Raw genomic sequence first — 27,336 nt, forward strand, 5'->3', positions numbered from 1 at the left:
AGGGATCACAAATTTAGCACTGGAGGGCAGTGTGGAGGGTAAAAATTGTAGAGGGAGACCAAGAGACGAATACAGTAAGAAGATTCAGAAGGATGTAGGTTGCAGTAAGTACTGGGAGATGAAGAACCTTGCACAGGATAGAGTGGCATGGAGAGCTGCATCAAACCAGTCTCAGGACCGAAGACCACCACAACAACAACGAAGTTGTTTCAACACTGTTACTTATTCTGCACACCTTAATCCATTAAGAATTTCTACTGAACAGATGCAGACCAGAAGGTTAGAAGATTTATCACGTGAATGATAGTTTAAAGGTTACTATGTGAATCACTTTATTTGTGAAAATTTATCCCTTATATGGAGAAATATCTATAGAATGAAATACAGTGTTTTCTGTAATTCCATACTGTCATTAATATGAAAGTACTTTACGGACTATCCTTCCAGCCAGCTACATAGCAATTCAACTTTTTATTGACAACACATTCATTCTTAAAGCAGGCAGCAAGCACTGCTAGACACATATGTTCATTTCTGAGCCACATTTCTTGTTTGTTTCCTGTTTCTGCACTCCTTATAACAATTTTATATACTCTACACCAAATAACCAGGTTATTTAAAATTACATGTTTACATGTAAACTCAAAACATCTAGTGACAAAAGAGGGGAAAAAACAGTACAACAATGTCAGTTTTCATGTTTTATTGATTCACTCCAACATAATACAAAACCTTATACAGACTCCTGAACAGGTGGCTCATAACCCTCAGGCCGGTCAACTTTAGCACCAGGCTCATCACTGCCACCCTTGCCATCACCGTGGAGTTCTAACAGTTTAGACAAGTCAAACTTAGGTTTCTTCAAAACTTTCACCTGCAACACAAAGTGCACCAATGAGCAATTTCCCAATACAAATTCTGAAAGAATCCAAACAGGAGACATTATTTACATGGTGTCAAATTAACAATTTTCAAGCATTAAAAGTGGCTTAAACTAGAAGTCATTTAAATTAATTCTTCAAAGAATCAAATATTTTGGTCCCAGAATGTGGAACAAACTAATGAGTAAAATACACAAAAAGCAAAACTATGAATGAGGTACTACAATCACAATAGTTTTTATGTACTAGAGCACAACACATAGGTATGCATAAATAATGGTCTGAATATCTCAACTGGCAATGTTAAGACAAGACTGTCACAGATTTAGAGGAATCCTCAACAGCAGTACAGGTCATTATTAATACCTCGCTTCTCTCCACTGAGTTTATTGCACAATGACATCACAACCAGTATCTCTTACACGACATTTTATTTTCTACTGCATATGAATATATTGAGAACACTTCAAACTCACACCATTTACAAAGGTTTCGTTTATCTTTTTACGCCTTTTGCCCATATGTGCTCTCATATTGTTGTCCTAAAACATTTCATTTCATTATCTGCAAAATTTATCATATGCAAACAAGTTTTCCGAGCATTCTCAACTGAACATTAACCACAGTATGGCATGCCCTAGGCAATATCAGTGCACAACTAACAGTCACCCCAGCAATCACAGGTAGGCACCATTTAAATAAGACTGGAAACTTCAACACTATGGAAATTTTAGTCGCAGAACGGCTGCACTGCTGTGAACTGCCTTCCTCTGAAAGAGAAGGAAGAGCAGCAACTTCCTAAATGCAAAGTAAAGTACTTCACACACAGCATGGAACAATGATAGAGTAACTGCTGACCGTTTTAATGAATCTATAGCATACAACTCATCAAAGAACCACAGCCACACTACAGTATTAGATACACTCCGACACGAAGAGTGAAGCGCCACAAAAGGCAACCTGCTGTCAATGCATGTAGGTTGGAACTTAAATAATGGCAACAGTGCTGTAGAGAGACTATGCAACGGAATCTACTATTGCCACTCATAGCACACATTGTCGACATACCTAACTTACCTCCAAGCAAATGGACTCGTCTGTCCCACATCACCAGTGTGCGCACAATTGAGGGAAACTCAGTCACTTGTGAGCAAGTGATCCAACGTAACTGTGTCACTATGTTTTCAAAACAGGAACAACTGAGTTGGCTAAAGAGTGAGTGTGCCAGAGGGCATACAGCACGACAGTGTCATCAAGGTATTCAAAAGGTGTGCGGGGAATCGGCATTGCCGTACAGAACAGTGGCACATTGGGTAAAAGCCTACAACTGACGCAGTAACACACCGGGCACGTCGTTCTTGCGTCTCTGAAGAAGTGCATGCTGTTGTCGCATTAGTAATAGACCCTATACGATTCGTGAGCTCACCCACGAAACCAAATTAGCGCACATACAACTGTGCTTCGAATCCTGAAGGAATGCCTGGGCATGTGAAAAATTGCATCACAATGGATTCCGCACGACTTGACAGAAATGGATGCGTTACGACGCTCGGACGCACTTGGTGCACTATGAGCACGAAGGAGAGGCTTTCTTACACCGTATTGTAACACTGGATGAGACAGGGGTCACACCATACGAGCCAAAACAAATGCCAATCCGACAAATGGCGTCATTATGGGTCACCGCAAAAGTCTAAAGTGCTTCAGAGCCCCAGTATAGTGAAAATTATGGTGATTCTCGTGTATGACTGTGATGATGTTATCCTAACGCATTACTTTCCTCTACAGCAGGCAGCGAATGCACAGTATTACTGCTCATTTTTGGAGCATCACCTGTGACCAGCTTTGTGAAAGAAGTGGCGACCCTTTATGTGCAACCTACCCATCATTTTGCACGACAATGCGTGGGTGCATACAGCGCAAGCTGTGGCTGCTCTGTTCTGTCAAGGGGACTGGGAAGTACTGTACCATACACCATACTCCCTGGACTTAAAGCCTTGTGACTTATTTGATACTGAGGATAAAGGAACCACTTCGTGGCATTCACTTCAGAACTATTCCAGAGATTCGACAGGCAGTAGACCACTCAATTCACACCATCGGCAGAACAGCCTCTGCTAACTGTATACTACGCCTTCCACATCGCTGGCAACAGGTTCTACACAACACTGGTGACTACTTTGAAGGACAGTAACAAGCACAAACATGTAACTCTTTTGTATCAGTTGTGAATAAACAGTTGCTACTATTTAAGTTCCAACCCTCGTAACCTGGTATGGGAGCGTGCATGTGCACACCCACATCTGCACGCCACCAGAGGGTCATGTTCATAATCGTTACCACACCTAGTAGGATATATATAAGGAGCATGAACAGTATCTGATTCTGAGTAGGGCCCGGATTTTGATTTACCTAAAAACAATGAAATATGCAAGCATTTATAACCTAAAACGTACACAAATATCACCTTAAAAAAATAAAATATGACTTAATAGAAGTTTATTTAAAGCACTGTTTGTTTATTTAATTTTTTATTCACCATAAAGTAATACGAAATTCACTTCTCAAAACATTGCAAGTATGGTTCTTTCTTTCTGTAAGGTTTGTGGCTAATTTGCACCACTAAGTTTTTGAATGCCTGAATGTTTTATTTTCTAAACACAAAGCACGGTGAAAAGATCATCTATCGAAAGATTAAAACAATGTTTTTATTTCTACATAGTACATAAAGTGTATCACATTATTTAATATCGTATGTCAATCTTTAGTAACTGGAAAGTTGCACTGGATCACAATGTGCATTTTCAGGTTTTCCATTGTCAGAGATCTACGGTTACTGAGGATAGTTTTGTACCTGGAAAAGCTCCTCTCCACTTCACAAGACGTCACAAGCATATTTGAAGGCAACCAGGTCACTGGAGTTCAGCTTTGTTTCAGTACCTTCAAATGTTGCAGCATTCCCTGAAAGACTGTCACTAATTTTGTACAGTGTTGAATATCCAGGATTCCGTTGGAGAACACTTTCCAATTTGGTTTTCACTTTGTCAGCCACATGACCACGGGCTCGACCCAACACACACTGCACATGTTGCACAATACTCAGGGCCTCACACAGCTGAGTGCCAACAGCTTCCAGTCGTTTGATGGTTTTTGATATCACTGAAAAAATGGCGTTGATGTATGCCAAGTTTCTAGATGAAATATCTGTAAAAACTTCTTTCACAATTTTGTTGGTACTTGATTCATTGCTATCAAGCTCACAGAAGATTCTTTATTTGGGTGTAGTTGGTGCAGTAATACTCAGCAGCATTAAGCCAAGAACCTCACTGTGTAAGAACAGGTTTAGGTGGGAGGGGCGTTGAAGGTGCTTGTTCCTTCAATTTCTGCACCCGTAGCAGAGCCTTCACATAGATTTTCTTGCCACAGGAAATTAATTTGTCCACAACAGGGTAATTTGATAGCACCTCTTCGGCAACTCTGTGCAATGCATGTGCAAGGCAAGTGGCGTACACCATGCTGGGGTAGAGAATCTGAAGCCCTTTGGCTGCTTTATTTTTTTTTTGTGTGGTTTTAGGACGCAAAACTTCTATGGTCATTAGCGCCCAGCCCGTGATGTAGGAAACAGAAAAAAAACGAAATTTAAAATCAGCAGCAATGGGAACAAAGTCATAAAATTTGAGAAACTAAAGGCAGAAGGAATGCTTAAAAATCCACTATAAAAAGGGGTTGGTTGTCCCCAAAAAAGGGTTCAAATGACTGACGTCATTTCACTGTCACTAATAAACTGTAGAACGCGGTCAGCTGAGCGCGTGTCATCTGCTAAAATCGACGATAGATCAGGCGATAGCTGTAGACGGGAGCGTAACGGAGTAAAATAGGGGCATTCAATTAAAAGGTGTCTGACCGTCCACAGCTGAGAGCAGTGGGGACAGAGTGGGGGAGGATCGCCGCTTAAAAGATGTCGATGGCTAAAAAGACAGTGCCCTATCCGGAGTCTAGCTAAAATTACCTCCTCCCGACGACGCGTTCGGGAGGAAGAGGTCCAAGCGCAAGGAAGGGCTTTCACTTCCCGCAATTTATTATGGGGAAGTGTTGACCAATGCGCATGCCATTATTGAGCAACTTGGCGACATAAACCGCTCCGGAGATCGGTAAACGGAAGAGACTGAATAGCTGGCCGAGGAAGAGAGACTGCAGCCTTGGCTGCTATATCGGCCGCCTCATTCCCACAGATACCAGCGTGTCCCGGGAGCCAGAGGAACGCCACTGAGACGCCCCCAGGTGGAGCAAGCGCAGACAGTCCTGAATCCGGTGGACCAGAGGGTGCACAGGGTAAAGAGCTTGGAGGAGAGCGCTGAGAGAATCTGAGCAGATTACGTACTGTATCCGCTGATGGCGGCGGATGTAGTGGACAGCCTGGAGAATAGCGTAAAGCTCCGCAGTATAAACCGAACACTGGTCGGGAAGCTGAAAGTGATTTGGGGTGTCGCCAACAATATAGGCACTCCCTACACCTAACGATGTTTTCGAGCCATCTGTGTAAATAAATGTGGCTTCCGTCATTTGTGCACATAGAGCAGCAAATGCCCGACGGTAAACAAGTGTAGGGGTACCATCCTTGGGAAATTGACATCGGTCTCTGAGCAAGTCGATCCGGGGACGGAGCCAAGGCGGTGCTGTACCCCAAGTTGTCAAGAAGGTTTTAGGAAAGCGGAAGGAAAGAGAATGGAGCAGTTGACGGAAGCGGACTCCCGGGGGTAGGAGGGAGGAGGAGCGGCCTGCATACCCGACATCAAAGGAGGCGTCGAAAAAAAGGTCATGGGCTGGATTAGCAGGCATGGAAGACAGATGGCTAGCGTAACGACTCAGAAGGACTGCCCGCCGATTGGACAGCGGAGGTTCAGCAGTCTCAGCATAAAGGCTTTCCACAGGGCTGGTGTAAAAAGCTCCAGACACTGAACGTAATCCACGGTGGTGGAGAGAGTCGAGACGCCGAAGAATAGACGGCCGAGCAGAGGAGTAGACTATGCTTCCATAGTCCAATTTCGAGCGCACTAAGGCGCGATAGAGGCGGAGAAGGACCACTCGGTCCGCTCCCCAGGAGGTACCATTCAAGACACGGAGGGTGTTAAGGGAACGCAGACAGCGAGCCGAAAGATACGAAACGTGGGAGGACCAGCACAGTTTTCTGTCAAACATAAGACCCAAGAATTTAGCGACGTTGGAAAACGGAAGGTTGACAGGACCTAGATGTAAGGAGGGCGGAAGAAACTCCTTACGTCGCCAAAAATTAACACAAACGGTCTTACTGGGTGAGAAACGGAAGCCGGTTTCGATGCTCCACGAGTGGAGGCGATTGAGACATCCTTGAAGACGTTTTTCAAGAAGGCTGGTCCGTTGAGAGCTGTAGTAGATCGCAAAATCGTCCACAAAGAGGGATCCCGAGACATCAGGAAGGAGACAATCCATAATTGGATTAATGGCGATAGCAAACAGTACAACACTCAGCACGGAGCCCTGGGGTACCCCGTTTTCTTGGGAGAAAGTACGGGAGAGAGTAGTGTTCACCCGCACCCTAAATGTGCGCTCTGCCATTAATTCGCGAAGAAAAAGGGGCAGCCGGCCTTGAAAGCCCCAAGAGAACAGTGTGCGGAGGATGCCTGTCCTCCAACAGGTATCGTATGTTCTCTCCAGATCAAAAAATATTGCTACCGTTTGGCGTTTCCGGAGAAAATTGTTCATCATATAAGTGGAGAGAGCAACAAGATGGTCAACGGCAGAACGATGCTTTCGGAATCCGCATTGGGCTGGTGTTAAAAGACTGCGCGATTCCAGCCACCAAGCTAAACGGTAATTCACCATACGCTCCAAAACCTTACAGACACTACTCGGGAGAGAAATGGGGCGATAGCTAGAGGGGAGATGTTTGTCCTTTCCAGGTTTCGGAACGGGAACGACAATAGCTTCCCGCCATCGCCTGGTAAAGGTACTGTCTGTCCAAATTCGATTATAAAGGCGAAGGAGGTAACGCAGGCTATGGGTTGATAAATGCAGCAACATTTGGACATGGATACCATCCGGTCCTGGGGCGGAGGAGCGAGAAGAAGAGAGGGCATGTTGGAGTTCCCGCATGGAGAAAACACTATTGTAGCTTTCATGATTTTGAGAGGAGAAAGCAAGATGTCGCACTTCCGCTGCAAGTTTCTTCGGGAGAAACGCTGGCGGGTAATTTGAAGAGCTCGAAATCTCAGCAAAGTGCTGACCCAATGAGTTAGAAATTGCGACGGGGTCCACTAAGGTATCATGTGCGACAGTGAGCCCAGAGACCGGGGAGAAACTAGGCGCGCCTGAGAACCGTCGAAGCCGACTCCAAACTTCCGAGGAGGGAGTGAAGGTGTTAAATGAGCTAATAAAGAATTTCCAGCTTGCCTTCTTGCTATCGCGGATGACGCGACGGCATCGCGCACGGAGCTGCTTATATCGGATACAGTTGGCCAAAGTTGGATGGTGACGGAAAATGCGAAGAGCACGTCGCCGCTCACGTATTGCGTCACGGCATGCCTCGTTCCACCAAGGAACTGGGGGGGCGCCGGGGCAATTCGGAGGTGCGTGGTATTGAACGTCCCACAGCTGTGAGAATAACGTCGGTAACATGTGTGACCTCATCGCCGACGCTGGGAAAGCGACGGTCATCGAATGTCGCTAGAGACGAAAAAAGTGTCCAATCGGCTTGGGCAAACTTCCAGCGGCGCGAGCGCATATATGGCAGTTGAGGCTGCAGTCTAAGAACACATGGAAAGTGGTCACTCGAGTGGGTATCATCAAGGGCGAACCATTCAAAGCGCCGAGCTAGCGGAACAGTACCGACCGCAAGGTCCAAATGAGATAAATTTGTCGTGGAGGCAGACAAAAATGTGGGGACCCCAGTGTTGAGGCAGACTAGATCCGCTTGGTGGAAGACGTCTAGCAATAGTGAGCCACGTGGACAAGGATGTGGAGATCCCCAAAGCGGGTGGTGGGCATTGAAGTCCCCAACCAGCAAATAGGGGGGTGGAAGCTGATCAAGAAGATGAAGGAGATCAGCTCGTGCCATTGGTGTGGACGATGGAATGTATACCGTACAAAGAGAGAACGTGTATCCAGAAAGGGAAAGACGGACGGCGACAGCTTGGAAGGAACTGTTTAAGGGGATTGGGTGATAATGGAGAGTATCATGGAGCAGAATCATGAGTCCTCCATGGGCTGGAGTGCCTTCAACAGAGGGGAGATCGAATCGGACGGACTGAAAATGGGGGGAGAACAAAGCGGTCATGGGGACGCAGCTTTGTTTCCTGAAGACAGAAGATGACCGGCGAGTAGGATCGTAAGAGGATCGACAATTCATCCCGATTGGCTCGAATGCCGCGGATATTCCAGTGGATAATGGACATAGGGTGAACAGAAAATGGAGGAACGTGACCAAGGGTGCTGTCAACTCAACGACTGCTCAGAGCTTGCGACCGACAGCATGGAATGGCATTCAGTCGAAGGCAGAAGATCCTGATCCATAGGTTGGTCAGGAGCAGCTCCTGCCACCAACGATCGGCCAGTTGACCGGCCACCAGCAGTGCGCCTCGGCGACACAGAAGACGGCCGAGGGCGATTTCCGCCAGGTGGTGCTGTAGATGGGACACGCCTTGGCGGAGAAGGAGAAGAACTGTGTTTCTTCGTAGCCTTCTTGGAAGTATGATGTTTAGATGAAGGAGGAACCGATGGTTGTGAAGTTGCGGTACGTAAAAACTCTTCACGAGTATGCTCTTTTTTCGAAGTCTTGGTGTCTGACTTTTGGGCTCGAGATTTAGCAGAACCCGACGAAGGGTGAGCCATAGAGTGGGCAGGCGAAAGTGGTGAGGTTGAACGGGCGATCTTTGCGCTGGCCGATCTGACGACCGTGGTACTAAAGGTGACGTCGCAAGTCTGCGTGGCCGCCTCCTTTGTTGGCCGAGGAGAAGCAAGGACAGTGTTGTATTTTCCTTTCTGAGGCACGGTGGGCTGTCGACTGGCGAGTAACTTTCGAGCAGCAAAGGTCGACACCTTTTCCTTCACTCTGATTTCCTGAATGAGCTTTTCGTCTTTAAAAATGGGGCAATCTCGAGAGGAAGCAGCGTGGTCACCCATACAGTTGATGCAGCGAGGGGATGGAGGTGGACAAGCACCCTCATGGGCATCCTTGCCACACGTAACACATTTGGCGGATTGGAACAGGACTGGCTGGTGTGATTGAACCGCTGACATCGATAGCAACGCGTAGGGTTTGGGACATAAGGGCGAACGGAAATTATCTCATAGCCTGCTTTGATTTTTGATGGGAGTTGAACTTTGTCAAATGTCAAGAAGACAGTGCGGGTTGGAATGATGTTCGAGTCAACCCTTTTTATAACCCGATGAACAGCCGTGACGCCCTGGTCAGACAGGTAGTGCTGAATTTCTTCGTCAGACAATCCATCGAGGGAGCGGGTATAAACGACTCCACGCGAGGAATTTAAGGTACGGTGCGGTTCCACCCGGACAGGGAAGGTGTGGAGCAGAGAAGTACGCAGCAATTTTTGAGCCTGGAGGGCACTGTGTGTTTCTAACAACAGGGTGCCATTCCGTAATCTGGAACAAGACTTTACAGGACCCGCAATTGCGTCGACACCTTTCTGAATAATGAAAGGGTTGACCGTGGAAAAGTCATGACCTTCGTCAGACCGAGAAACAACAAGGAACTGTGGCAACGATGGAAGAACCGTCTGTGGCTGAGACTCAGTGAACTTACGTTTGTGAGCAGACATAGTGGAAGGTGAGGAAACCATTGCGGAAGAATCCCCCGTGATTACCGGCGTCTCCGATGGCGCGCTCCTCCCTTGTGGGGGACCTCACCGAGGGCACACCCGCCTTAGGTGATTGTTCACACCTCAGGTCGCACCTCCCGACAAACGGACGGAGGGACCAATCGGCACTTTCGGAAGGTATCAGCTCGGGTAATCACCCCTCCCTGGGCCTGGCCGTTACCAGGGGATACGTACGTGTCCTACCTGTCTACTCGGGGCGGGGAATTACGCGTTACCCCGTCACCGGCTACGCATGGAAGTGCGTGGGTCGGCCTTCAGACACGCACAGGGAGGAAGAAAGAAAGGGAAAGGAAAGAAGAGGGGGTCTCAAACGCCGCAGCGGAGAAAAGGGTAAAGAGAAGAGATAAGGAAAAGAGAAGGACAAAGGAAGGAAGAAGACATACAAGCAAGGAAGGCGAAGAATGCGGTACATTTACAAGCGTCCGCCTCCGGACGTAGGCACAAACCATACTCCCAGAGGGGGAGAAAGGGAAGGAAAGAGCCAGAGGTGAGGGAGGGGGGGGGGGGGGGCGAAGACAGGGGATGGGGAAGGATGCGGAAAGGGAAGGTATGCAGCCCGGAAAGGAAGGAAGGCCACATTAGCTCGGGGCCCCGTGCTCGCTACACACGTATCCACAAAAGAGTTGTGGATCCCCTGGGGGTTTTGGCTGCTTTAGCCATATATGAAGCACCATCTGTTACAAGCAGCAAAACTGTCTCTTCACACCATCCGGCCACAGTAGCTTCATGGAGTTGTCAAACAAAATAGCAATAGTCAAATTGTTTACTCTATCGAGATGATCACACGTAAGTATGAACATATCTACAGGGCCATCAACTTTTAGAACACCAACATCATTTGCAATGTATCACCCACTAATCTCCGTAGTTTCACCTATCGACAGCCAGATCTTTTGCTCAGCAATAGTAATTTGTATTTTGTTGAGCACATCATTGTAGTATACGGATAAATAGTTCATTCTCAGTGTAGATTCACCTGCAACTGGATGTGTTTTGTACTTCTCCAAGAACTGTCTGAAGCATGGATTCTTCAGCTTTTCCAATGAGATGTTGCAGGACACCATCTCTCACAAATCCGGTTGACGACTGATTTGTCTGTTCAAATAACAGCGTTTGCTTGCTGTTATTTTCAGCACTTCGTTTCACACAACTGCCGAGTTTAGCAGTATTACAGTGTTGTTGCACAATAAAGCACTTTTCTGCACTAACTTCAACTTCACACAGTTTACAAAATAATATTATCCCATCAATACTAAAGAACTTCTCTCCAAATTCTCCAACATATCCTCGCAACTTCGCACTGTCTGAGCACATTGCTTTAGGCAAGTTGAACAAGGCAAAGGCTGTATTCAAACTGGTTACTGGAAACACCTGTGAGACTGCAATGATTATTACGGCAGAAGCCTCCTTTGTTGGTTCTGAGAGCATACTGTCGACTCTGCGCAACAATGTTTTATGTTCGGGAAACCACTGTTGTGGTACACCGGTTTTCTGCTACAGTCCTGAGAAGTAAAGCTGTGTACTAATTTATCTGTTTATCTTTCATAATAGCACGTTAAATATTGTCTCGTGGGCAACATACTTATTTTCTTATTTGTGTGTCCCGTTAAGATACGAGAAAAACGGTATATACATATTTGGCAAAAGTTGACAGAAATATGACCTATTATATTAAAAGTTAGCCGCAATATGACATAACTAAAATTTGTTGAAATATGACTATATGCACAATCAAAATACATTTTTCGACACTAAAGTGCCTAGATTTATGTATTAATTGTTCTAAAATTCACCCTATAGGTCAGAAAAAAGTATGACTTATTAAAATCCGGGCCCTAATAATGAGTGATCACTGCGTAACAGATATGCTGTGTACTGATGTGAGAGTGTTATCTGTACCTGAAAATTTGAAAGTGGCCTCATTGTGGGTCTCCATTTGGCCACCGCATCGAACTGGATAACATCCAGGATTTGTAGGGTATCCAAATGCGATAGTGGCCTGTTTGACTGCACAAAAACTTGAGGTCAGCACACTTATCAAAGTTCCAGTAAACATCAGAGAATCGTCACATTGTGCAACGAACATCTTAACTCCATCAAATCCATGGCCACTATCCGAGAACAGTTAATGGGCACCTTGCACGCTGTGTCATCCCACACCATTGGTCAGAGACTAGCAGCAGCTGGACTACGGAGTAACAGTCCCATGCACAGGCTGCTATTAAAACCACAATGTAAACAGCAGAAACTGGAGCAGTACTGTAACAGGAGCATGGACTGCTAATGAATGGCATCATATCGTGTTCAGCAATGAACGTGTGTACTCCACAATCCCTGAGGGCCATCAATGACAAGTATGGTGACAACCTAGCTAGAGGTTAAATTCTTTCATGTTTTGGAGAGAGACTGTTACTCCTGGGGTCATCGTGTGCAGAGCCATCAGATATGACTTCAGGTCACCACCATAGGTAGCTATTGTAGAAACGGGTGACAAAAGTATGTCACGAATATCCCAGATTCACACGTGTTACCTTTACTAAGAGAATAGTGTGGTGCCACTTTTCGACAGAACAATGCTCGTAGACACGACACTTGCATCTCTGAACTGTGTTACTGATGAGTGCTTCCATGGCCGGTGAGATCAGTTATTATCCAGTAGAACGTGCGGGACCACCAACGAAGCTATCGTCACCTCAGCACCAGAATATCGAGCACCACTTATAATAGCTGTGGGCCATCTTGCCTCAGGAAAGAATAAAATGGGCTTATGACACTTCCCAAGTAAATCAATGCAACGTCATACTTTGAGTGAGACTGTACTGCCGCATGTAAAATCTCATACTGTCTCAATCTTTTGAGTTCCTCCCCTTTTAGCCACCTCACTTTTCTATCAGGCAGTGTATTATAGGGCAAGGACTACAGACAGTGAAGTTTCAACTGCCTGGGGAGTGGGAATAGAAGACAATGGCACGAATGCTAAGTTATATTAGTGAAAGCGGAAAGCGAGCACATGGATTACTGTGGAATAAGAATCTTAGTATGATGCAACAATGTACCACCAATCAGTAAGCAAATTTTATACCAAGCAATATACTCCAGTACCACATGGGTCATTCCATGTCAGTTCAACCAGGGGCTCCAGCTCAGTCTCAAATTTGACTGAAATTCAGTACACTAATTCTACCATGTGTGGAACACTTGTGTACAAAGTATTAGTTTCCCCTGTCAATTAGTTCCAGAATTATGACCTGTGAAAGATGGTGGCGTGACGCAGAAATTGCAACCCACATCTGGCAATCTATCTTCAGACCCAACTTCAGGTCTTAATAACTTTGGAACTATTCCACACAGTCCAGTGAAATTTTTACAACCCAGTAACATCCATTTAGAGAACACACTCCATGAATCAAAACAACATATTTCTGAGGGAAAATAAAAAATACCGAAATGTGATTAAAAAATGTAATACGTTAAAAGGTACATACTGTAGGTGCCCTCTATTCCAAATATAATTCACTCAAAAGGGGTATAAATTTTTTTTGTGGTAAGCTTAATGTGGCCTAAACACACACAGATCTCATCTTGCCCATATCAGTCACACAGAGTTACATGCACACAAAAATACGAAGATTTGAAAAATTACCTGAAAAACATGGATTTTCGAAGTGTGGTAGCACAAAAGGGACAAGTGGTATCCAAGCCAAATTTCACACACTGCATAAGTAGACCATAATGGTATATCTCAAAATTTCAGCATGTTATTGCAAAACATTTGTGTACAATTCAAGTTCACGGATGTATTTGGTGATGTGGCCATTGTTCCACAACACAATTTTGTAAAAATGTATTGTAAACTGTTCTGCCTCTTATCCTCTCCCACAACTGTTTTATCACTAAGCAACAACATTTAGACAGATTAGCACAACCTATCATTAATGTTTACTGCACCTTACCTGCTAAAAACCAGTCAATTTTACTTCAAACAGAAGTTCTCCCACACTTCAGCTACTGTACTCTGTACATTGAGTGGCAAATTGTAATGTCTTCCTGACACTGTAGTAGGAACTGGAACTGTCATAACAATATGTTCAAAAGGAATCCAACACCTGTCTGCCAAACGTGGTCAATGAAATGATCTTGCTTGTCCTGCCGGTGCCATGAAGTTCACAAATACATCACCTTCTGCTTCACAGCACTCTGCAACACATCCTAAGTGCCATTTGTCATCATAAACAGCAATAACATAGCAACCTGGTTGTATGTTGCTGTTTTTGCTTCTCAATCCTGAGTCACACACTGAAGACTCATGTTGTGCAGGAACCTATAGTTATAACTGGGCAGTCTGCTCATCTGCACATTGTTAAAGAGTCCGCTGGAGAGAAGTGATGATGGCTCCTTGTGCCTGCAACAGTTTTAACGTGTTCTAGACTGCTTTTTAGCAACTCTTCGACTGATTTCACCTCATCCTTCGAAACAGAATGATTGTATGAAAGAGATCTTTTTCTATACCCAGGTAAATAACTGAAGAGGTGTTAGAATGTTACCACCTGTAGGGTGATGCAGACTAGCTCTTGATGCCATGTGCTTAATGGAAGCACCAATACCATCACATACTTTTTTACAATCACTTGTTGCGAAAAAATTCCATTCTGCGTGAACCTGAAAATCATGGTAATGCATGCATAAATTGAGATTTTAACAGTTTTTGTACAGACTAGCTGCGCCATCACTGAAGTATTTCGCAAAATGTATGTGAGGCGGCTTGTTTTTCACATACGCCATGACCGTGCGAATGGGGGCATGAACTGCAATGGCATCATGAATTAAACAGTCACTAAAAACGCACAGGTTCATGACAGACACATCACCTGATTCACCTCTACAGTACATCGCAAATGGCTGGAGAGTTGCTTCACTGTTGTCCCAATGATATCCTTGGACAGCATCTTGAACTATAAATGTATAATTTTTAGAAAAGTCTAGTATTACTGTAATTTCAACTTTTTTCAAGTTATCCTTACATAACTGGAGATGAGCCAATTGTGCTGTTGCTGTGAAGCTGTGTGTGGTCAGTTTGTCCATTTTTTGGCAACACATTTCAACAAAATCTTCCACTGCACTCTGCTTTGTTTCAAAACTTGTGCGATCCACGTGTCCATTGTTTATAATAAACAAGTTCATTGTCATCCATAAGGAGTTGACCTGAAGTTTATTGTTCATGTGTTCTGCAAGATTTGCCTTACCAGGACACTTTTCACACCTGTGTTATCATGCACTGATGTCACACACTAGCACAGGGGCAGGCAAACGTTGCATGCGGCTCATGAGCGCACAGCGCTGCACGTGCGCTGCTTGCGTGCGATCGTCGACCGGGGCAGTGGCAACAGCCAGCAGGTTGCAGCAGTGTAGTGCCAGGATAAGCTGCGGACGTTTATGTGAAGCGACCACTACGTAGTGAACGTTGTATTTCAAGAACCGGAAAATGCAGAGTGAAACAAGGAAATGGAATGGAGAAATGCCATCTTTTAAAAGTAACGGGAGAATCTTTTTTACATGTGCAAAATCGTGAAAATTCGAAATGATTAATATGTGGCAGTATTCTCGCTGGTCAGCGAAAGTTTAGTATTGAAGGCCATTATAATAAATTTCACAAAAACGAGTACAATTTATTGTCGGATTCTGAGCGGATGAGGAAATTGACTGAGCTTAAGAAGAGCTATCTGATGATACTAGATGATCTGTCGTAGTTGCTGTTGTCACGAGAGATCTGCGACTTTCTTTCATCATGTCATCTGATTTAACATTTTATGGAGCACTGTTTTCAATTTTTCAGGACGACAACAACAATAATAGCCCAGCGGTATACGCAAGTTATAAGATTGCGCTTAATATAGCGAGAGCTGGAAAGCCATTTGCTGAATTAATAAGTCTCGGTTAATAGCAAACATCAGTGATGAAAATTTATGTAACTGTTTGCGTTTGTGTGTAGAAATTTTGTTCCAGATATTAAACGTGCTGTAAACTCCGCCTGTGATAATAAAATAAAATTTACTCTTTCAAGCCATGATTTCTTTCAAGCACTCCTACTAACCTGATTCCTTCCTTCAATAAAGCAAGGTAGGAAACAAAACACATTACAGAGGAAGGAGCGGACAGAAGGTACGGTGGGGAGGGGAGACAAGCGGGTGGGCAGCTTGCCCCTGTGTGCATGCAGAACACCTGTTAACTGCACGCGTGCAAGTGCACAGCACATGTGCAGGATTCCTGCCCGCCCCTGCACTAGCAGCTTCATTGCACCTTTGTAATCCAGATCAGAATCCTTTATAGCAGCGAACATCAGCTTAACATTTTGATGGGTCTCATCTACACAAACATTGTGTGTGCCCATTGCACTTACAGGCACAACCCATTTTGGCTGAAGATTGAAAAAAGATGATAAACCCACTTTGCTATTGGGATACTTTTCCTTGAATTCTACATATAGTTAGGATATGTTGCATAGAAACAGTCTTTTTTGCATTTGTACACGTACATTTCCTATTTTCACCATTACATTGTCTTTTTTCCAGGCATTATTCGGCTGTAGTCATTATTTTCATAAAAGTCCAACACTAGCACCTTTATTTCTGAACGCAATTGCTTACCCTGAGCCTGCTGAAGCTTTGGAAGCAGTCCTTGGGTTGCTTTTATTTTCCTAGCTTGCTTTACCATATATGTAAAAACACTGAATTCCTTTGCAGTGTAGTCAATAGACCAGCTGGAAGCTGCTAGGCTAAGAAATAGCTACTTTTCTGGCGTGTGGATATGGCACAGTTTTCTTTCAAATCGTGCACAATTTTGTCCAAATCAGAGCATTTCCGTCATAATTTCTGTTCCTTTGGAGCAGGTAATTCTTCCTCTTCCACTATTAGTGTCAGCTATTTTGTGCATAGCTGGGTCTGTCTTTTCCCAACTTTGTGTGTCTTCATGGGAGACAAACCAAGAGCAGTCACTGAAGTATTTAATTGCTCATCCGCTGTGGTTGTGGATGGCTGATACTCTTCGTTACTGTCATGTAAATTATCAGAATATGCTTCACTTTTTAGCAGTGTAACACACCTGGAACATAACTTTTGTTCTGGTTTCATGTTAAGTCCCATGCACTGATTCACTTTCAATACTGATTTTATATCAATTTTTCTGAGGCTACACTTCACTGTCTTCTTATGAATCCGAAATGGACCAAAACAACTTCTTTGTAGGAAAGAATAGTTATCCAGAAACACTTTCATATTATATAAACAAAAAAGTTTCCTGGAACTGTACTTGTGCCCACAGGGTGTATACCGAACAAATCTTGGCCCATTCATCCAGATCATACAGTACAAAGCGAATGCCACATTTTGTTCCACATGTTGTTTTACGACATTCAGATGCTTGTGCTCTACCAATAGTGCAACTTGTTTGAACAAAAGCACCACTAGTACACTCTTCTGCCTCCATACTGACTTTCCACAACAATACTGACCAGTCTTAACTAGAATCTTAAAAATATGAAAAACCTGTAATTGTTGCTTGTTTCCTTTGTTGTTCCTGCCTAACAATGACTCATTCTGTCCCTGAAAACTACCATTGTTGCCCAATGGTTCCCAACAATTCCTGCAGCTTTATCTGAAACAAGCTGTCTGCATCGTCACTATTACTTGCTAAATTGTGTTAAAAGAAACTTAACCATGTCAATCTGTCAACTTTTATTGTACACAAATGCCTTGCAATAACCAGTTGAAACTTTGCCACATATAATATGGTCTACTTATGCAGTGTTTGAAATTTGGCTTGGATATCATTTGTCCCTTTTCTGCTACCACACTTAGTAAAGCCATGTTTTTCAGGTAATTTTTCAAATCTTTGTATTTTTATGTGCATGTAACTGTGTGACTGATTTGGGCAAGAGGAGTTCTGTGTGTGTTTAGGCCACATTAAGCTTACCACAAAAAAATTTATACCCTTTTTGAGCAAATTATATTTGGCATAGACAGCACCTACAATATGTACCTTTTAACATATCACTTTTTTAATCACGTTTTGGAGTTTTTTATTTTCCTTCAGAAATATGTTGGTTTTTTATTCATGGAGTGTGTTCTCTAAACGGATGTTACTGGGTGGTAAAATTTTTACCAGACTGTGTGGAATAGTCCTAAAGTTATTAAGACCTGAAGTTGGGTCTGAAGATAGATTGCCAGATGCGGATTGCAATTTCTGCGTCACGCCACCTTCTTTCACAAGCCATAATTCTGAAACTAATTGGCAGGGGAACTTAAAATTTTGTACATGAGTGTTCCACATTTTGTAGCATTGGTGTACTAAATTTCAGCCAAATCAGAGTATCAGCTGAAACATGTTCTCAAATTGGTTAACTGACATGGAATGACCCACATATGTATCAGAAATGCGAGGAATGAAGGAAAGGCAGGTTAGCACGATACAGACTTTAATGATGAAATTTCACAGAAGCAGAAGAGAGAGAGAAGCTCATGCAAGAGGCCATAAAATGGGGGTAGAAACGTGGGAGACGTCAGGAAGATGGAGAGGCTGCATCCCAAGTAGAGACAGCCAGGGGCATTTAACAGAAACACTGCCACATAACCATATTATTGTGAAATATGTGACACTGGAAAACGAGCCGTCTACAATGCGGTCACAAAAAGTTAATTAACTGCAGAGAATCAATAACTGAATCCTGAACATTTAAGGGACTCTAAACAGATCTCTTCATTCAAAGAGAATCTTTCAAAACAACAGCAATATAATAAGAACTAACACTTCATATGTTCCAATTCACAGGTCAACAGGCAGTAGCTCCCACAGCAACTTTTGAATGAAAATTTACAGAAATTAAAGCTGTGGAAGAGAACAAATATGAGCTTATAGAACATATAATTGCAGTAGTTTTAGTGCCTGCACCAACATATAGAAGATCTTACATCAAAAAGGAATGTAATGACCAATCTGCGTCAGTTCATAATTTATGATGGCTTGGTGGCAATATACCACAGACAAAATACCATACTACCCTTCCAAGGAGGTTTCAAAAGATTATGAAACATGGAAAAATGCAGAGAGTTTATTAAGATAAGATATTCATTACATCACACATTTCAGTTCAATGTAACCTAACAAGAGAGAAATTCCATTTGGCACATCACCTGACAACCACAAAAATTTTATCATCACTACGGTTTGACCTTTCAAGCATCATTTGCTTACAGTTGACAATACTGCAGGGAATATGTATCTTTCAATTCAACAATACAGGAATGGTAACTATTTACGAGAAAAACTTCGGCTAGATAGGAAAAAGTTTTACAAAATTAACACTACGAAGACACTACATGCTCTAAAAGCAATGTGCAAGATAACAAGTGTGTCATTACAGCCATGGTGCAGTTTTAATCTCTCTCACAAAAGCAATGAAACAAGAAAGATATGTGAAACAAAACTGAAATGAAAGAAACTCTCCAAGTGTGCCTCCCTTTTCAGCACAGTTCAATATGGTTTCAATTTGTTGGCATACACACATTTAAATGATGTTTCAATTCATCCCACACAACACAAATGCAAGGATACCTAATGTAACAGAGTTAAAAGCCTCTGTGGTTCTGTTTCAAATGACTTACGTCAGTACATTTAAACACGTTGCTTCACGTAACATCAAATGCAAAATCTTATGGTGTTAGGTCTGGGGAATGTAGTGGCCATGACTTAAAACCAGCCCTTCCTATCCACCTCCAAGGGAATTTTGTAATCAGAAACTCAAACACTGGTGTGCAGGGTAGTGTAGAGGAGTGCCACCTTTTTTAAACATGGCAACTTCTGGAAACTGTGGCTCTGCATACAATTCTAACATCTCAAAAGTTACCCCACACGAAAAAATGGGAATACAGTATTAAGTACCATGAGACAGGGAACACCACACTTTCACCTTAGGTTGTTACATTTGTACTCAATGTAGGCACAAGGATTTTCAGAAGCTCATTTTCTCTAGTTATAGCAATGCACATGGCTGACAGACTGACCACCTCATTGCTAAACACAATCATCTCCATAAACCTATCATCATGGTCAATCTCATTAAGCATATCTGTAACAAACTGGAATCGTTTAAGTCTATCAGTTGGAATGATAGCAACCCAAAAAAGGAGATGCTTCTTTGAAATCTTATTAATTGCAGTCTTTTTAATTCTTGAGCACATACACACACTGATTTTGGGGGGTTCCTTTGGTAGTTATCCCATATAACTTCTACAGAATCTTCTCTTACCAAAGGCCTAAGAGAAGAGTTTGTCCAACAAACTGCCAGTATTCCTTATTCATCGATTGATGTTATTTCTATGTGGTGGCTTTGTTGTACATGCAAGAACATTCATGCTTAACATTGGTAACAATTTCAAATTTAGCTAGCCACAGAACACACTGAACTTTCCTCTGTACCATCCACATCACGACTGACGTGGCTTGTTCTGCTGATGCTACACTGTTCATTGTATTTCACTGATCACCTGTGCATGCATACAACTGATCATCATACTATAATTTCTGTTAGCCCACAACAAGTGTTCATAATTACACTGTGACTTTACAGACGCATTGTATTTTGAATCAATTTCATTGAACACAAACTCAGAAAATATGCCCAACATACCGAAGCAAAAACTTTCACTACAAACGTTCCAAGATCACATACTTGTTACTAGAAGAAGTGTCTGTGATAGAAAAAACTTCATTGCTGCAACTTCACAGCTGCAATCGGTTCTTCGGCATTCTATTCACGAAACACCTGCCTGACTGAATGACTTAAGGAATTGATCAGAAGTTATAGATGAGAAAAACCTTCAGTCGCCTTAGTGCCCATTACACATCAATCACAAATACATTTCAAATAAAGCAGATTACATTCACAATACACAATTTTGAATTATTTTCAGAACTCACCTTACGAATATACACATCATGGAGAGGGTAAGTACCCTGGCACGCTTTTTCAATGTCTTTCGCAATAGAATCAGGAAGGAGTTTGTTGACGACTTCCTTCAAATCACTCTGTGCCACATCACGCGTGATAAGCTCTACCATCTTTTTCCGGATTGCGCGGACCTGCAAATTATCATCATAAATCAGAAATATGCATATTAAATAAAATTGGCAATAATTAAGTGACTGATTACTCATTCTGTATATATATAATTGCCTGTACTTCTCAAATAACTACTAACACAACCTCATATGGTTTTTCAGACACTACTGCTGCATTTAAATTGCATGCCATGCTAAGCAGTTTCTTGCATAGAACTGAATTGTGCTTAAGGACCATCAGAAGTAAATTTGTTAATACGAAGACTAAATTGTTTTACCATCAACCACACTGTAGAATAGTTTTGTTTCTGTAATTAAATATATTTACTTGAGTATGCTGGGCATAGCAGGTTTTCCTGTTGGACATCTGGTCTTTATTTGTGAAGCCAATGCAGAACACACGCAGAAGATATCCATCAGTTGTCTTCACATCAACATTAGCTTCAATCAATGTCTGTAAAGAGGAAAATTATTCAATCTAAGTTCTGTGAATATTTCACTGCACTAATAAAATACAGACACAAAGTTAACTTCAGACCTACCTGCCACTTCTTTACCATACTCCTAAGCTTATCAGTGGTTAGGTCCATTCCATGAAAATTTGTAAGCACATATCTTCCCTGCACATCTTCAGCAATGAGGCGGAATTTTCGGAATGAGCGTTCACCATCATCGTCATTCTGCAGATCAGCTAACGACACTTCGAACACTCTGTTTTTCAGACCTTCAGATGCAATTTCTGAAAGTAATTGATTTTAAGAAATAGATTATAGCCACAAGGGGCAAGAAATAATCAGCATGGTGTATGCACACTACAAAAATGGTATTAGATCAGTTTTCACCCATTACAAACTGTTTAAAACCTCTCTCTCAAACAAGTAACTGCTTTTCAATCTAGTGTTTGAGAACTGTGTTCAGGGAGTATAGGCGGACAAGGAAAAAAATTCCTGGATTTTCCCCAGTTGAAAACACACTTTCTCCCGGGTGGAAATACACTTTTTCCGTGTTAAGTGGCATTCTATTTTTTCTCGGACCCGTAAAACTGATCAATCCTTTGAATGGTTATGGTTTTATACACCAGCGTAGAATTTCTCAGCCCAATAGAAAACTAACCTCAGAAAAAAGATAATGTATTTGGCTTATTTTTGTATTACGAAAGTATAAATTCGAATTCCACCAAACACCGCATGTTATTTTCCGAAGAATTGAAATTGAGATTGCGACGTGCTTTTGTAAGCCAGTCATACCTCATGTCACGTGATCTCGCCAGCCAATTAAGCAGATATTCAGAGCTTAGGACCTGTGATATAGTCAGCAAATAGCATTATCACTGTTAAGCAGCGCTTACACACAAATTGGAAAAGTTAATGGTGTAAATTAATATACATAGTGTTGCTACAAGGAAAGCAGAGCTTTCACATATAATATTGCCTCGACGACTATTAAGCTGCAAGAGAAGCTAAACTTTCATGTATAATGTATCTTAAAGTGTAACGCGCGCAAAAAACGTCATCACATAAATGTGTCAGTGAAATTTTTAATACCGACAAATGTCGGATCTTCTTGGCTCAAAATTTTTTCTAAATGGTCATCCTCAAATAGTTTATTTTTAAATGAGAGTCAAATGCTCTGTTATTTAAGAAATTCATCGCACAGTCTCGCACTTAGTTCATCTTGCGTAAAATGAAATTTACTTTGAAAGTAAAGCTTTTCAATCAATCATTCGCAATATTTTCCCGCGACCTGTTAGAAAGAGGTTCATTTTAACAGTTGCCAGAGAGCCAGATAACAGGCGTCACCGCGCTTGGGCAGCTACGATGACGCAGGAAGCCCGTATGCTCGTATGTGTAAAACATTAAAAGATCTTACATTATGACATAAAAAAAACAAGACATCAGAGGAATTTCATGAACCATACTAAAATGCATAATTCAGCTTAAGTGCACATTCGTATGTCTAGATTCGGATGTAAATTTTCTTGGGAGTACCAGTACTGTATTATCTCATTTCTGGTTCTTTATTATGGCATAACGCCATACGTACTAGAAGATGAAAACATGCCCTTTTGAAATGCAGTGAACAGTTTAAACTGGCCAATAGTGTGGAATTAAACACTTCGTTTCAAATAAACAGTGTTACTACAAGAAAAACAGAGCTTTCACATATAATATTGCCTCAGCCAAAAAGATTAATAATGCCATATTTCTTCAGCAAACCGACAAAAATTAACTTCATTGCTCTGCAAGGCGATTAACGCTGGACTGAAATTGCCGCCTGAGGCAGACACCCCAGTTTGCTCCCAGTGAATATGGCAGCTTGCGGGCACCAGTAAAATTTTTCCAGGTAGCAACTTGCTTATACAGCTAACAGCCACACTTTTGTAGGCAGAAGCGGGAGAAGGAACATGTGCGACAACTGCGCATGTGCACGGCCCCACTCGCAACTACTCACAAATCTAATGTAAACAGTTACGACGTCATGCTCATTGGAGGCAATTTGTTGTTATGAAGCACTGTGTAGTCTTCCTAAAGCCTTTGACACACTTTGCTACTGGCCGACACTTCTACAAGCACTGTTTTCTTGTGTACATGGCGCATTTCCTTTGCAACTAAAGTTTTTTTCCCCTATCATTCATTCATGTTTTATTGCTGCAGTATTATTCTGCTGTAGCAGGATGCAGTAATATCCTTTGTTAGAGTATTATTTCTTACCAGTCAAAATTACAAAAAATTAACTGAAAACTAAAAAACAAACAAAAAATCCCGGAACTATGTTTTTCCCAGGTTTTTCCCGGGTCTCCTGGGTCACATACACCCTGTGTGTTTTGACTTGCTCAGTTCATATTTTGTGAATAATTCACCAAAAGACTCCTACTGGTTAAGTAGCTTCTTTATTTGCTTTTTATTGAGGTAAATTCTTTCACAGAATTCATTTCTGTGGCAATATAAAAAAAAAACAATATTTGGAGCACCTTACTAATCAATAACTGAAGTACACTGTCCCCAATTTATTGTTAACTACATTGCTAATCTCACTTCTGATACACTTTTCTTTGATTTACACTTTTTTAAATTTCATTACACAATTATTTCAAGCATTTATTCTATACCTGTGCCAGAAAACATTGCACGTGACAGTCCACATTACGTCAAGTTATGCTGGCAATACTGTGACAGCAAAGTTGCAACAACTGCCTCTATACACAAAGCAGATGATACAGTTTTCTGTTCTCTCTCTCAAGTGTAAGCTATTGAGCAACAACAGTATATATACGAATTTGTTTTTGACTTGCTATGACAATGCTAACCAATATGGTATATGGTTTACAAAATAAATAACCTGTATCTTAACATCTCACCCTACATTTTTATAATGGCAACAATGCAATAAATAACTGATATTCATTGCTTTTCATTCATCATTTTACGGCGACAACGGCACAATTTCATCCATCTCCCCATCGTCGTCGTAGTCTGAATCGACACCAAATCTGTCTTCATGGTCATCACAAAAACAAATCAAATGAATGTGTTAGCCAACAATTTTGTGCAAAAATATGCTTCAACCATTAACAATATATGCCTTTTCCAACAAGACGTCATGTTAGTCTACCGCTTTGTGGTGGAAATTTATAATTTTCAACAACTTTTACTGACTTTTCCCATCCCTGAGAAGTTCACTTTCTTCTAATGGCAGTAGTAACTTTGGTGCTACCATAGGATACGCTTTTCTGTATTTCCTGCAGTAATAAGCATAAATATGCCTGCAAATTGTACCTGTTTTGGAAGAATCTTAAAAGTTGGTGGTAGGGTGAGGCTGATTTGTTGTTCTTTCACCGAGTCGTTAAAAATATATAATACAATCCAGACACCTCTGAATCAATACAGTTCGTGTCTACATCTTTCAACATGTGTGATTACACTCCCTCTCTTACTATTGTTTTTGCACTAATTCTGAGAGATGATGATGTTTCCTCCAAAAACTTTATTGGCAGAAACTGGTGGCTGTCCTTTAATACTAACATGTTCTTTCTCCTGCTCGTAAAACTCACTAGATCTCTCTAGTAACTTTAGTACCTCACTGCCTAGTGGCACACCTTTATGCAAAGTACTTAAGTTTTCTTGACTATCAGAATTTTCTAAACCACGACGAAATAAAGGACAGTACAATGTAAGCCCACAGTAGAAACCATACACAATGCACATTGTTTATGTTCACACCAAACAAAGCCAGCAACGTGGGAGCTTTGGTGTCCCGACCAGAAGCAACTACCATCCCAGGATTGGTTCACGGCTAGTTACTCATGCTTCTTGTTCTCCACTTGTTACACCGTTATGCTGCTAACTCTAAATGTATATGCAAAGTGCAAAGTTTCAGTGGCCTGGGTATACCTATGGCTAACTTAACATTTGAGGAAATTTCTAAAACAAGCTTGTCACACGCACCTAACTATGACATATTACATAACAGTTACCCTGCAAGTTGTCATAGTTTTATGTTAACAGTATCTTACCCACACTTATACTTATAGAAGGTAAAAAAATAGTAGTATGAAAATATGTAGAAATAAGTTACTCCACTTACTTGTTCCTTGTGTCCTGTTGACTAGAGTCTTGCCAACTTGGCGGACAGTGAACATAGATGGTGCCTTAACATCATACCAGTCTTTTCTTGTGAATGGATCTACACTGAAATGGGTACACAATAAGGAGTTAAAATGTCAATAAGAACAGAAAGGAACTGCTTTAAATTAAAAATACAGGGTGTATGGGGTGAACAACCTCAGCTCAAAGCATTCAAAATCATTTGTGACCAGCTACAGAGAGCAGTATGTCATCACATCTATAATTTCGTATTCACATTCGCTGACTTCACAAACTCTCTACCGAGTTACCACCCCTCATCCTAATCTGGACCTTGGGCTGTGATACACTGCAGTTTCACCAAGGTCAAAATTTGAGGGCAGTAAACACTCTCAAACAATACCCACAGGTAAAACATCTGTAAGTATGTAACCATTGTGCAACTACTACTAAACAGTTATTGTTGGAATTGTGTGAACAATATATTTCGTGTGTGTTGGCACAAAGTGCACTGTGTAAAATAGACCTCTTTGGCATTGTCTAACACTTTTTGTGTGCGCTAATTCTTCTGTTGTGTTCGCTGTAAATTTTTTTGTTCTTGAATGTGCAAATATAGTTATTAGTAAAATGTCCTTTTTTCTCTCCTTAATACTTATTCAGCTGCGCAAATTCCAATAGGTTATGGGCCCAGGCTCCATTTGGAATAAGTATATCAATAAAATAGTAGGGAGAAAGTATTGGAAAAGTTCCAATTTACGTGAACTGCGAGTTATCCTTACAAGACGATCACAATTTTTTTTCCGCATTGTTTTTCGGTGTTCTTTACGGCAATAGAAAGCAAGTTACCGTTAAGAATGAGTGCGGCACAAATTCCACAGATTGAAAGACTTATAGGTCGCGAAAACTATGCAACCTGGAAGTTCGCAGTAGAAGCGTATTTACGTTTAGACGACCTATGGGACGCGGTAGATGGGACAATGAAATCCACAGATCAGAATTATTCAAATAAAGATAGGAAAGCAAAATCAAAATTAATATTACTGATTGATTCGGTGAATTATGTTCACGTTGACAAAGCTGCTACAGCGAAAGAAGCCTGGAACAATTTACGAAGTGCATTCGAGGATGGTGGTCTTACGAGAAAAGTAGGATTATTACGCGATTTAATTACCACTCATCTGGACAAATGCAAGAGTGTAGACGAATACGTTAACAAAATAATAACCACATCGAACCGACTGAGAAACATCAGATTCGAGATCGCTGACGAATGGATAGGAACATTGCTGTTGGCAGAACTGCCCGAAAGGTATGCACCTATGATTATAGGACTTGAAAGCTCGGGTATACCAATCACAGGCGACAGTGTTACGGTGAAAATCCTGCAGGACGTAAAGAGTGCTCCAAGCTGTTGTACCTTGGAGAAGGAGGTGCGTCTGCTCTCAACTCAAAAAACAAAAAGAAGAAACCGGTGAGGTGCTATAAATGTCAGAAGATGGGACATATTGTGTCTCAGTGCGAAGAAAAAGTAAGCCCAAGATCAGACACTCAGCAAAAGAGGTACGTTACTGATAGCCCAGAGAGAAGGACCAATAACAAAGGTAAGGCACTCATGTTTTTATTCTTTTGGTGGGATGAGTAATCGTGATATGGAATGGATTTTAGACTCAGGTGCATCTGTGCATATTGTTAAAGATAAATCACTTCTTTATGACATCAAAGATAAGACTCATATGGGAATATCTACTGTTGATGGCAACAAGCTCCGGTGTCACCTGGCTGGGAAACTAGATCTACATGTAAGTGTAAATGGTGAATCAGATATGGTTACAACACACAATGTTCATTATGTGGAAAATGTGGCAACTAACCTGCTGCCTATAGGGA

General features: G+C 41.9%; 1 protein-coding gene across 1 annotated transcript in view; it reads right to left on the reverse strand.

Annotated features, from left to right (window-relative positions):
- Window positions 1-688: 688 nt before the first annotated feature.
- LOC124711672 (40S ribosomal protein S3a) overlaps window positions 689-27,336 on the reverse strand; it is a 38,049-nt gene continuing 11,401 nt past the window's right edge. Inside the window, exons 2-6 of the mRNA XM_047241866.1 lie at window positions 25,451-25,554; window positions 21,409-21,605; window positions 21,195-21,320; window positions 20,726-20,887; window positions 689-874 (exon numbers count right to left, since the gene is read on the reverse strand). Of these exons, the coding sequence (XP_047097822.1) occupies window positions 734-874; window positions 20,726-20,887; window positions 21,195-21,320; window positions 21,409-21,605; window positions 25,451-25,554 (730 nt within the window). The 3' untranslated portion in view covers window positions 689-733. The remainder of the gene's footprint in view (window positions 875-20,725; window positions 20,888-21,194; window positions 21,321-21,408; window positions 21,606-25,450; window positions 25,555-27,336) is intronic.

The sequence above is a fragment of the Schistocerca piceifrons genome, chromosome 8, assembly GCF_021461385.2.
Source record: "Schistocerca piceifrons isolate TAMUIC-IGC-003096 chromosome 8, iqSchPice1.1, whole genome shotgun sequence".
NCBI classification, from domain to species: domain Eukaryota; kingdom Metazoa; phylum Arthropoda; class Insecta; order Orthoptera; family Acrididae; genus Schistocerca; species Schistocerca piceifrons.